The sequence below is a fragment of the Coprinopsis cinerea genome, assembly GCF_000182895.1.
Source record: "Coprinopsis cinerea okayama7#130 chromosome 10 map unlocalized cont3.10, whole genome shotgun sequence".
NCBI classification, from domain to species: Eukaryota; Fungi; Basidiomycota; class Agaricomycetes; order Agaricales; family Psathyrellaceae; genus Coprinopsis; species Coprinopsis cinerea.
This window is the reverse complement of record NW_003307535.1, coordinates 1,502,218-1,514,962: the sequence shown is the minus strand read 5'-3', so window position 1 is coordinate 1,514,962 and position 12,745 is coordinate 1,502,218. Positions and strand designations below refer to the sequence as shown.

Below are 12,745 nucleotides of genomic sequence, written 5' to 3'. Positions count from 1 at the left end.
GAAGCGGGGATCCAAGCGCATGTGGGGACACGTTCCTCCTTCATGGATCAGGTGAAGCGGATTGGGAGGGGGAGGTAAGAGGGGCGTCGGAAGGGAAGCGAATGAGCAGAGACGGAGGCACCAGAGATCCGACCTGTCCACCTCCTTCAGCGGAAGGACCCAGCAAGGCAAAGCTTTTCCCTTCCCAAGGCGCGGAATGGGTACTTCGAGGGAGGTACCTCATCCGGGAGAAGGGCGAGGTATGGTGTGACGGAGGCCTCGCGAGCAGAGGACGACTGCATCCCAGAGCAAGCCTGCATACCGCCAGCGGATCTGGAATGCATCAATTCAATTACATGCGCCGCCATGCACATGCTCCGTGACGCCGTCCTAGCCTGTGGTCTGCGTCGTCCTGGATTGACCAACCATAACAGCAGCAACCACGACGCACACAACCCGGACGGTCGTCCCCATACCTCCTCCCAAGGATAGGTTACCGAGTCAAAACCATATCCCAGATCTCAAATCTTAAGCTCCCTAAATCCCCTCACATCAACCCTCCCAACGCCGGTCCTCACCCACTCCTCCACCTCCTCACCACCCCCTTCATCCTGCTCACCGTCCCTAAATTCCCGGACCTTCACCGCATTCCGGCCTTGGTACCGTCCCCCAGGGATAATAATCTTCCCAGCACCACTCACCCTCCCAGCCCCAGGTGAGTTATTGTCCGCGCCAAAGACCAGGGCGGCTCGGGGTTTGGGCAGCCCGAGTGCCTTGCGCTGTCGTCTTGTCAGGGGTTTCTCACCCCGGGCGGAAGCTGACTGGTGGTGCGCAGGCATATGGGAGAGATGCTGTTGGCGTTTCAGAGCTCGTTTGGACATGGGACTGGCGCTGGTCGGTTCGAGCGAGCGATGGCGTGCGGGGACGGGTGCGGAGACCGAGGTCGGGCCGGGTGAAGGTGGGAGAGACTCGAGTTCGCTAAGGCTGGAATACCCGTCATCGTCCAGCAGACTCGCGACGACATGATTAGTCTCTGCGACCTCTTCGTCATCCTCAGCGGCACTGGAAGAGCTTGAGGAACTGGAAGATCCGGGTGCCGAAAGACCAGGGGTCTCCTCGCGCTCCTTCTCCGCCGAGTCGGTGTCAGCGTCCTGCTCGGTGTCGATTTGATGCGACAGCGCGAGACTCCCGATCCGACTCCGTTTGTCGACTCCTCGGCTCCGCTCGACGTCGTCTGCCACGCTCTGGCCGTCCTCGCTTGATGTGGATTCGTCAAAGGTCCGTTTAGGGGATCTGTGGATGCGCATGGAATGAGGAAGTGCCGATGGGATGGGGCCGGAGGGTAATGACAGTTGCGAGGCGGTCGAATGCGGCGGTGATGCAGAAGAGGATGCAGGAACTTCTGGTGCAGGTGTGGACGACGATGAAGGGACTTGCGACTCGGGCAGGGGAACGTCTGCTGGGTCTTGTGACGTTGACAGCGTCGACTCGATTGGGGATGGGGCCGAGAGTTTCAGCTTGACTTTGGGCAGCTTCCTGGCCTTCTCCCTCTCCTTCCTTTCCTTCTCTCGCTGGCGCTTAGCTTCCCTCTCCCGTTCCTTCGGCGTGATAGCGGCCGGTGGGTCTTGGTAGGCCGGGGCAGTCTCCTGGACATTGGGGAAGCCGCTGTGAGGCCCCTTGAGATTGCGGATGGACGAAAAGTGCTCCCAGTCGTGGTAGCTATCGGAGAAGGGGGATGAACGAACAATAAGTGCAAGACACAGGGTGGTGACTTACGCCACATAAATGGTCCCCTTGCTAATCGTGTCGTCGTGCTCCTCTGCTTCTAGCTGTCGCAGAGCCTTCTGCCGCTCCTGCTCATCGAGCCCCGCATCCCACTCAATTACATACACAAGCCCCGGCTGGATAACCTTGACGTTACGCTTGACCATGTGAGCAAACGAGCTGAGCTCGAGGTGGCCGCCATACGTCCCGTTCTCGCGCATGCATCGGATATGGACATCCAGACCCCTCTCGTCCTCGACAAACGGCTCATAGCGAGACTTGTGCTTGACGATGAAATCGCAAATGTCCTGTCTCAATTGGGCATGCTTCGAGGGAGAGCCGTATAGCTGATCTGAGAGAGCTCGAAATAGACAGTTGCCATCGCCCAGAGTGTTGGCTGCATAGAGGCCTAGGGAACGCAGCTGGTTATCGAGCTGAGCCGACGATTCATTTGGATCTGAGAGGACGAGGCGGGGTTTTGAGGATCTGGTTGTGCGTGTGCGGCCTGCGTGGGACGATGAACACACATGTGTGGTGCCTCGACGAGGGCTAAGACGCACCCTGGGGTTGGTTCTTTCTATGAGTCTTTCCCATCTAATATCTCTTGGTCTGCTTTAAATTCGTAAAATATCGTTTCTTGTCGTCCTACAATTACAATTGGATTTTTTTTTGAATTGTGTGGGTCGCGGTGTTGTCGGGTGATGGATAGACAACGCCCAGGATAAGTCCGTGTTGGGTAAAATTGTGTATAACAGAAAAGAAGGAAAAGGAGAGTCTGGGGACGGTTTATGTAAAAAGGCTGAGGGGAGGGCGGCTGACTTGGGCGATGGTGGTGGTTGCAGTTTGACCTGGGGATTCCCTTCTTCATTTCGGCATTTGCCGCGATGCCGGCACCATTAAAATTGTCCATCACTGATGCTCCTCGCCATCGTTGATCAACCGTCCTCGTCGTCGTCAGCGATGATGAGACACCCTTGCTCACCGCCTCCGATGACCCCGGCCGCTCTAGCCACTCGTTTCACCGTTTTTACCCGCTGTGCTTAGTCTGCGCCCGGCGTTATGCTCATAGGCCAATTGACGCCAGCAGCCGACCCTCTGTCTTCCTGTTCGTCTTATCTGAGCCATCGCTAGCGCCCTACCGTTGAGGATTCTGCTTCTGGGCGCCAAATCTCGGGGTTGTGGAATACCAGCAGACGATCTTCTTCACTTCTTCACGGATCCACAGCGACTTGGCATTACATCGTATTCCCTTGCTTCTCGACTCTACCCCCCACTTCTCCACGTTCCACTTGCGTGCACCTTATTACCTCGTCGACAAGAATAATATCCAATCAGGACCCTGAGTTTGTGTATGTTCCTAACTTTCGAGCGATCGAGAACTCTTTGGCTATCGAGCTCAACTTGCGAACTCGGGTTTGCCTCGTTGCATCCACGCGATTCGCAGAACACGAGGCCTTGACAGTGGCGCTTCAGAATTCTCTCTCTGGCTTCCCCCAAAAAACAACCGACATTAATGATATCTATTGGGCGCTAATCGATTAAAACTCAAGTGAGTCTCTTTCATCGATAAGATAACGAGTTTACTCACCGGAGAATCATAGATTGGTCACTGATACGAAGAACACTTAGACTATACCCCGATTGCTTCTCTACATTGACATCTTCTCGGTAGGTCTAGTCTAGTCTCTTCCTCCATCTTCTGTGATCACAGACCACGAAACGTAAGTAGAGTCCGATGTCAAACTGATAAGTATCCCGATCGAGGAACTCCAATACAGCATTTTGGGCTCACCGATTGGATAACGGTAGTGGGCCCATTGGACCCTGTAACGGACGGGCCTAAGCACAGGAACCTCCGAAAAATCAACGAAAATCTACGGCTTTAGCCCTGGCCATCGCCAGAGTGGTGTGCGCATGTGGGTCCATCCGCACACCCCTATTCGACAAAAGGCAAGAGGCTGCAAGAAGCACCGCCGCGCCCGAGCTTTGATCATTCGTCTGCCGTCGACGACTATATCAGCACCCACTGGATAACGCAGCTTGGACCGTTCGTTCGCCTCTCTATAATCTGACCGGCCCGCCCTTGTGGGACCGCCGCACTACCGCTTGACAATTATGGGTTGTGTTGTCTATTGTACAACGTCCACAGCCCGCTCCCAATTCTTGCCGGCCCTGCATGGCGCGCTCACGGTTCTGCACAGCAGCCGGTATCGGGATATTGTTGTGCTGTGAACGTCGCTCTTCGGTCAAAGCGCCGCCTCCCGCATTTGTTAACGACGCGCACTTCGTTCATATGGCCCTACCTCGACGCTTTGACTCTTGGCCCTTTGACTACTGGCTGCATAACTACAAAATGGCTCACTTAAAAAAAGGAGAATTAAGAGGGTCCACAGTGCACACCGAGGGACAAGAAGAAGTTATTGTTGCGTCGCCACCGAAAGAATCGAGAGTGCCCGCTTGTTCTGTCTGCTCCCTTGGATTCCTGGCCACTCAACTTCTACGCCAACCACGACTATCTGTTCATCCTATATCTCGTTCTCGTGAAAGACAAGTGCTAGCCACTGGCTTTACGACGTTCCTACCCGACAACCGCAACTAGACTATCGGTCGCTGGCTGCGCCACAAAGACAATACGATCCTACCCTGCATCGATATCCATCCTAGAAAACCTACAGCCCCCAATCTACCAAAATGACGAATTTGGACTCTCAATCTGACTCGAGCACTCTCCACTTCACCGCAGAGGGAATAATTTCAGCAACTGCCCCGTCGTTCCACCGGCGCCAAGGTCCCCCAGCGAGCGATGCGACTTCGAGTAGCTCCGCTCCTCAGGCTGTCACTCAGGCGGAGGCGGGTCATCGGACGCAAGAGAACTCGCAGATAGCCTCAAGCCAGGTGGGCACGGAGGGTGTCAAAGGCTCTGCCAGTGCGCCGCCGCGCCACCAGCCGGGATCTCGTGCCCCCACGCCTCCTCGCTCTGTGCGTGACGAGTCTAGGGATCGTCAGGCTGGCTGGGACGATCGTCGTCCTTACAACGAGAGAGACGACCGCCGACCGTACTCTGACAGGGATGACCGCCGGTCTTACTATGACAGAGAGGATTCTCGCCGACCTTACGATGATAGGGATGACCGCCGTCCTTATTGCAACCGGGACTATCGGTACGACCCTCGAGGTGGTCGTCGACCATATCCTCCCCGTCGAGGGTATCCAGATTCGAGACGTTATCCTGGAGACGACCGGTACTATTACGATCGTGACCATCGACGGCCTCCCCTGCCTGAACCTCAAAGACAAAGCTCCTCACCCTCTCCTTCGCCTTCGCCTAGACCTTCCCTGCCCCGATCGCCGTCCCCTTCCTCCAGTACATCGAACACCACCTATCCACGGTCCCGTTCTCACACACCCGCCTCGAGCACCAACCACAACCACAACCACTCAAAATCAGGCTTCCGCAGCTACATCCACACTAAATCGAACAAAGGCTACAACTACAACACACTTGCAAACCAAAACTACTACAGCCACACTGAGGGTACGAGCTACGTCTGGACAGCCACGGGTCGACCCCGGGGCGCCGCCGCATCGAGCTGGCAAGGTCCAGATCCCTCCAACCCGATCCACCACCTCAAATTCGCGTGTAAACCCACATTCGACGGGAACGCTGCCACACCTACCTCATACTACTCCACCATCTCCTCTTACAACGCTCTACGATCTGCGAACTCTCACTGGCGATCGCAGAAACTTCCTTCCCCTCCAACTGAGAGTATCGTTTTACCGAAAGTGGAGGAGTGCACTGCGGATGTGAGGGATCATGATTCGTATTGGAGGGGTGTTAATGAGAGGTTGTTTGGGCATTTGGAGGAGTTTAGGGTGTTGGGGGAGGAGGGGAAGGCGATGTTTAGGAAGGTGTTGAATAGGGTTCCGCCGTCGCCGAGGATGTTTTGATAGCATTTTCTCATTTAGGGGGCAGGCAGCTGCAGGGGGTGGCGGATGGACAGTTGATATTGTTCCTGGATATTTGGATCGACGACTCGGACGGCGAACGTGCATGGACATTTCGAAACACACTAGTTCTGCTTACACTTTCATAGACTTGGTACACTATCTCACCTCACTAACTCTGTACTCAAAATCTACTTTGTTAGAATCATAGGCCCCCGTGAATCGCTCACTTCTCCTCCTTGCTTCCAAATCCTTCTTGAAGGATCTTCTCCGCGCCAGTCAACTGATTCGAATCCCACCTTGGCCGTCTATTCGCAGAGGACAACTCCAGTGACCCAGTCGTCTGACCCCTACGTCATACGTCCGAGTCTCTTCGCCTCCAGACTTCTCCGTCACGGGTGTCGCACGAGCCCCCCGCACAATAAGCGCCCAAGTCTAGACTCCCATCGGGAGCCGTTGATTGGAACTGCTCCGAACTTGCGGACGGTTTGATGATGTCATTTTGATGACGGGTGCAAGCGCTCATGATCACGCCGCCACACAAGCCGCTGGCAGTTGCGATGAGTTCAGAGTTGGGTTCAGTCCGTCTGCCACCCCAGTGAGCAGGCATCTCACTTATTCTGACAGAAGTTGTCGTACTGATTTTGGACTTTTGGATAGTTGGATTGCGGGCTTCGTGTTGCATGTAGGATGTTGGTGTGAATATGATTCGATTGCCAGTCTCCCTGACTTGGTCTACTTCGCAGAAACGGGGAGCGAGGCAACGAAGATGAAGATATTCTATGGTACCTCGGTTGCCTACGCCGAGGCGCTCGTCGTTCATAAGAGAAAATAAACTGTTGCCAGTGCACGAACAGGCTGTGAATGGATCCTTGTATTCACTCTTCAAGTCCTCATCACTTCTGATAGAACTTCTCAGCAAAGGAATGATGACGTTAGACTAATTTTTTAGGTCCTTAGACTGGGGATCGAAAGTGTAATCATGTACTCTATATACACGACCTTAGGATAAATTATAATCTTTACGCTGGGAGCGCGGTCTCGTGCCCAGTTTTCTAACCTCGTGCACCCCTGCTCCGAGTCAGCCTCCAGGCCTTCCCTGGTCAACTATGTACACAAATACTCACTTACATTGCCCAAGGTTGTCGAATTCCAGCATTCGATCCTGAAAGAGACTCAATAAACGACATAAGGGGATCTGTCATTGCCATCAAGTGGAAGCAGGCCATGGGGTGTATGTAAGGGTTGTCGTGACCACTTGGCAAGTCTTCTTGGAAATCTGAGAACACAGGTCGATCATCATGGATGGGGGTATTCGAAAAGATTCCTATCACCGTTTCTCTGCTCGAGGACTTAGTCACAAGGGCCGTGGCCGGGTGAAGTAACATGTAAAGGCGTTATATTTGTCGAAAACTAAGGCTTACTTCGGTGCAGTCTTCATTCCGAGCGTCTTTTCTTAGAGAGATTCAGATATACTTGTTGCTCGAGTCTGAACTTAGAACTTAGTGCATAGATTCAGACCCCAGGATTCCATTCACCCTGCAGCGAGGCAAAGACGGCGAGGTGGGCATCTGACAGGCAGAGAAGCCTCGTTTCTGACTTCTCCACTCACGTCCTGGTCGCTCATTCATCGCTCGGTATCTAAGCTGAGGCTCGTTTTTATTCTTGGAGCAGCTGGCCCAATGGGTTTCTTCGACCCACCACATTTTTCAACCACGATGCAGCTGAGAAAATTGTCATGTCCTGGTATGGACAATGGGCTTCACGCTCTCCGACTTCTTCTCTTCCCTTCATGCACAGGTGAAGGGGCTTCACGGCGGTCTCAGTTTCGTTGGAGATACATTGCGATTGCGATGCCTGCTTGTTTCCCTTCCTGGTAATCTCTCGCAGTGGACGGAAGTTGGCCCTGATCCTGGAGCTTGGATTGGATCCAGGCGGGGCTCCAATCGACTCGGTTCTATCGCTGGGCGGTACATACGATGGCACTCCACCTTCCTCTTTCCTCTGTCCTCGAGGCTCGTGTCTCCTCGTTCCTCCTCGGACGAGGAAAGAGAAAAAAGAACGATGACGGCCCTATCATGGCAACACCCAAATGTTCAACCCCTATCTCGAATCTCGACTCCCATTTCAATGTTCTGTCACCAACGCATTCAACCTGGTGATCATCTTGCTTTTCATATCTGGTATGACTTGGGTGGAGGCTCGCTCACTAGATGAGCACAGATAACGAACTTGAACGCGAAATTAAACGAGGTACCTATTCAGGTGGCCGTTTGGGATCTTGGAATGGATGCGTCTGACCCCTCTCTTTGGCCTCGGTGACTTAGTTATGACTATGAATGAATCAAACAAATTACCGTTGCTTGCGGTTCTTGGGGACCATGTGTTTCTTGCCACCCTTCCAACCCGTCTATCACATCGTCACCGACTCACTTTCAGCCGGGTTTTGTCAATGTTTTTGGGTGCGTGGGCGGTTCTTGGCGATTGCTATTGCTCGTTCTGGCCGACAGGTTTCGGGTATAGCCAGCTGGACTTTTGGACGACCTGGAGAAGCAAGTTCGTGCTGGAAATTTGGATATCTAGACCTGGTCGAATGTATCAAGGTCTACAATTAAAAACCACGTGTTCAAATGTGTATTCCTGGGCTGCGATAACCTGCCGTTTGGAATCTGAATGGAACGCCCTCTCACAACCCGCCACCCGCCATTGCTACGACAGCCTGCCTATGTTCGGTTTCTCTGCTGGTGGCCGATAAGAATAGGTACGAGTCGTCTTTGAATTCGAGCGAAGATAGTCTCTGTCAATTCTGGTTCCTCCGCAGCATATCGGCTCCAGTGACAGGCGACTGAGGGCGCGATGCGACAGGTTGCGGCTCTCATATGCCCACAACGCGACCGCTGTCGCTTGATACGCCCTGAAGCCGTCCAAGGAGTCCAATGACGAACCTTGCCTCAACTGAATATTTGCTGTCGTTGTCGTTGGCAGTGGCGCTTCAGAATCGACTGTGAGTGTTTGAACTTTCCTCTATCTATTCCCCCGAAGCGAAAGGACTTACGAACGACTCAGATGCGAAACCTATGGTTGCTCAGTCAGTCGGTTGCGGCGACGTACATAGACACTTCGTAACGCCGGCACCGGCGACCATTCAAAAGCCATTCAATGGCCATGCCAACATTTACGCGGCTGGGCGCTCGTGGTTGAATCTCTGCATCCTGATGATCAGACCGAATGGATCGGACATGCGACACGGTGAAACTAATTCGTGGTCACAAGTGCCACTGGCGTATTCGTGGTCCCATGAAGCATCTTCTGTTGCGTCTTTCGGAGCCTTGAGTGTTGTCTTGGGACTAGTTGGTCTTTTTATTTGGGGAAAAGGAGGTGAGACGAAGAAGAAGCGCCGAGACTTTGGTTGAGTCTCCATCTGGATAGCTCTGGAAGTAGGGGGCAGCTCGTGTGCTGACATCGGTCCCCGGAGTACAGAGTGGTAAAGGGATGTACCGATACAGAGACGCTGTAAGCCCACCAAATTCACGCCCCACTCCCTGAATTCGAACGTCATCGTATCGAGATGTGTTGGTGTGCCATAGAAAGAACCATCTTTTAGCCAGATACGCCCATTCAATATTATATTCTTGGAACACGCGGGAGAAGCCATGCGTACATTAGTGAGTTATTCAATTATCCATCTAAATCGACAGGGCTTACGACCCTTTACGATAGAGTGCAACCACCGAGAGCCATGACAAAGGGCCACGACAAACGAGGGTTTGTGGAGGGGTCCTGGGCTTAGAGGTCCCACAAATGGAGTGAACAAATGGTGTTATCGATTCATAAGAGGCTATCGCTGACCTTTCCCGATTTCATCAAACATATCGGTTGTTCACGAGACCACATCTTGGCGAGAAGCCCGTCAGCGATGGATCGCACGTTTATGGTTTCGACATTAGATTGCTTACCCTGGCACACGACAAACTTAGGCTCAGACACCCTTCGTCAATCACGCTTCTTGTCACACACCTCAATGAAGGATATCTCGAGACTCATTTGCGGGAGCTGTGAAGGGAATTGCCGTGAACGAGTGGTGGTTCGAGGTTGGGCGGTTCTAGCGCCAAGACTCCGATTTTGATGACAGGGAAAGCACCCACTTACCCCTCTTCCGACCCCACGGTGAAGGTGATGTTCCACTTTCCTTTGGACCATTTGGGCCATCGATTGCACCATTTCTTTAGTTGACCAGTGGCAAGAAACTATTCTCGAACCCGAAAAGCAACATAAGAATAGCGACTTCCTTTGCTATCCCAAACGGAGTCTCAGGAATATTCAATTGGCACCAGGAACCAACTCTCTTTTGGGCATCATGTGGGGTTGGTCCGTCGTGATGGAGGGTAGATCTCATCTGGGACTACCTGTCACAACTTAAATAAATGCCATCGATTCCGAAACAATGACGCCCCCCGTTTGTTTTCCCCAACCCGTATTTAAAGGACAAGCGCACCTGGAGGGATACTCCCGCGCCTAGCCTTCTCTTGATTTCGCTAAACCTCACCTCACACATAGCCCTTCTACCTCCCGCCTGTTTTACTTCACTGCCACATACACAACGCCTGTCTTTGACACTCCGCTAGTCAGACGACACCACTGGACTCTCACACTTGACGACACAATCGCTCTGACTTCTGTATGACATGGGCAAGCTGATCTTGGACCAGGCGGCTTCATGGAGTCGCAGCTCGCTCAACTCACCACATCCGCCACGAGTTCCCAACTTCCTCGCCGTGATATGGAGGGACGAGGACACCGGATTTATTTATGCATCTCGACTACCCGGACGTCAGCTGAACGAGTTCTGCGAGCAGGACTTGGATCAGGTCCACGTCTTCATCCCCCCACACCACTATCAGCCGCACTGGGACCCCTACATCAGCCGGTACGACATCGACGTTCCCCAAACCGACGCCTTGCTATATTTGAAAACGCCTCGGCTTGTCGGGTATGACGGAACACCGGGTATCGCGCAGAGGGTGCGGCATGAAATCTGCGTCCTCGAGCAGCTGAGGAAGAACCCCCACCCCAATCTCTGCGATTACTACGGGTGTGCGGTTGATTCAACTGCGGGGTTAGTGACGGGAGTTTACATGCGGAAGTACCACTGGTCGCTGAGTGCGTTGCTTTCGGGGCGTATCCCCTTCGAGTGAGTGTTGGCATCTCCACCGTCTCTTATTCGGATGTCACAACTCAATCGTGTTTTGAATGTGTTTTGTGCTATTTTAGGTCGCAACATTATCCAAGACCCACACTCCATCTTGAGACCATAGCAAAAGGCATCGTGGCGGGTATGCGACACCTCCACGCCATGGGACTCGCACATAACGATATCAGCCCGAGCAATATCATGATTGATGAATACGGGAGCCCCGTCATCATCGATTTCGACAATTGCTCTTCCTTCGGCCAGCCCTGTAGACCAGGGACACCGGGATATACCAACTTCTCCAAGATTTCCGATCCCCGTAACGACTATCACGCTTTCAACTGCCTCTTGGCCCTTCTCCGTCAGAAATTTGGACTTGTACATCCTCATCGCTCATCACAGACGTTGCCCACTCCAATGATCGCTGTAAATTAACCATTGATTATTTTCCTTTGCATATTTCATCGCTTTCGCAGTTCCAACCTCTTGTTTTCTCGTTACTCGCTGTATATATCTTCTAACATACGTATCTGTATTATAGATCATGTTTGGCTCTAATCCTACTTGTACTATACCCGTCTTTGAGCAGAATAATAGCCCGGGGTCGTAACATGGTCGTCTCTTTTCTTCATGACCCTCCGTCGTTCGTCGCTCAACTCCCTGGCACATCGAAGCCCTTACGCGCATGCTCAGGGCAGGGACGACACGTCATAATTTTTTTTTCACTTTCAAGCCACGTTGTCCCTCGTACACCTCCCAATACAGATCCGTCATTGGCGATTGGGTTCACTGGGTATTAGAGTGGACATCGTTCCTGAGTCGTTGACCGAAAGAAATCGGGGGCGCTCCGAGTCGGGAGTAGAGAATTCCTTTGCCTACTTTTTCGTCGTCTCGTAATGGGAGTGGTTTGGTCTCTTTCCAAACCCTTCTGCCTCGTGTTCTACCCTTCATTTCGACCCCCTACTTGACGATTATATCCTCTGATGACCGGAGACGTCGACTGCCGGCGCTATGACGTTCACCAATGTGACAAGAGGCTCTCGGTGATCGTTATCCCCTACCCTGAACCCACACAGGTCCATGACACGCACTCAGTGAACGTTCCGTTCACAGAAACAGGGTGGGTGACTCTACTCTTTGCTACTGTGACGACCATTATTCATGGATTACTCCCCATACTACCCCATACTACTGTGACGCGACGTTTCCAGGCGTTTCTGCGGTGGACCGAGTGCTGTTGTAAGACCTCATTTTCAAAATGACATGTTGATGGGTGGATGCTTATGTGATAGGTTTCTGTCCGTTGTGAGCAGCGGGTGTGCGGACTCTGAGCTACAGGCGATGAGCCTACGACTTCTTGAGGCTGGACTTGGTGGACCAACTCGACGCCAGGTGTATGCACTCTCCCTCTTCCAAGACTCCACACATACCCCAAATGATTGATCTTGCCGGATCGTCGACGGAACAAAAGTGTTCATGAAGAAGTAGTAGACCAGTCGGCGTTGATCACTGCGCATTCTGCGGCACCGCAGTTGACTCCTACGGCCTTCCAGCTGCGCACCTTAGCTACAATCGTTATATTGTCTAAAAGACGGATGTGTGAGTACCTTCTCCCTCTCCTACTCGTCTTTTCTCTCTGCACGATATTCCTGGTTTGCGGACATACATTAAGTACTTATCTCCTCTACTTATCGTTTTTTAGCGTATTGAGCGCAAGGTGAAGGTAGACTATCCCCATTTAGACGACCTCCTGACCAAGAGCTCGGAACCAAACCTGGCGAGCTTGGCCTTCGCTATCTCTGGGCGCGATACTACATATCAACTATCTTTTCAATCCACCTTCACCTTCTCCCCCGGCTCTCC

The 12,745-nt window shown here is 52.7% G+C and overlaps 4 protein-coding genes across 4 annotated transcripts; 2 read left to right on the top strand and 2 right to left on the bottom strand.

Moving 5' to 3' along the window:
- Positions 1-500: 500 nt before the first annotated feature.
- Positions 501-2,337, bottom strand: CC1G_11715 (hypothetical protein; the record flags this gene model as incomplete). Its single annotated transcript, XM_001834254.1, has 3 exons — positions 501-1,698; positions 1,756-2,248; positions 2,304-2,337. The coding sequence occupies 3 exons, from the start codon at positions 2,335-2,337 to the stop codon at positions 501-503; spliced, it is 1,725 nt and encodes a 574-aa protein (XP_001834306.1).
- A 2,097-nt stretch (positions 2,338-4,434) lies between these two features.
- On the top strand, positions 4,435-5,694 carry CC1G_11714 (hypothetical protein; the record flags this gene model as incomplete). The annotated part of the gene is made up of 1 exon (XM_001834253.2): positions 4,435-5,694. One exon carries the CDS (start codon positions 4,435-4,437, stop codon positions 5,692-5,694), a length of 1,260 nt encoding a protein of 419 aa, XP_001834305.2.
- A 352-nt stretch (positions 5,695-6,046) lies between these two features.
- Positions 6,047-8,847, bottom strand: CC1G_11713 (hypothetical protein; the record flags this gene model as incomplete). The annotated part of the gene is made up of 11 exons (XM_001834252.2): positions 6,047-6,593; positions 6,718-6,746; positions 6,823-6,856; positions 7,116-7,141; positions 7,393-7,764; positions 7,834-7,871; positions 8,049-8,101; positions 8,382-8,414; positions 8,637-8,681; positions 8,747-8,766; positions 8,803-8,847. 11 exons carry the CDS (start codon positions 8,845-8,847, stop codon positions 6,047-6,049), a joined length of 1,242 nt encoding a protein of 413 aa, XP_001834304.2.
- Positions 8,848-10,376: 1,529 nt separating this feature from the next.
- CC1G_11711 (serine/threonine protein kinase) lies at positions 10,377-11,317 on the top strand (the record flags this gene model as incomplete). Its single annotated transcript, XM_001834250.1, has 2 exons — positions 10,377-10,807; positions 10,963-11,317. The coding sequence occupies 2 exons, from the start codon at positions 10,377-10,379 to the stop codon at positions 11,315-11,317; spliced, it is 786 nt and encodes a 261-aa protein (XP_001834302.1).
- Between the last annotated feature and the right edge of the window lie 1,428 nt (positions 11,318-12,745).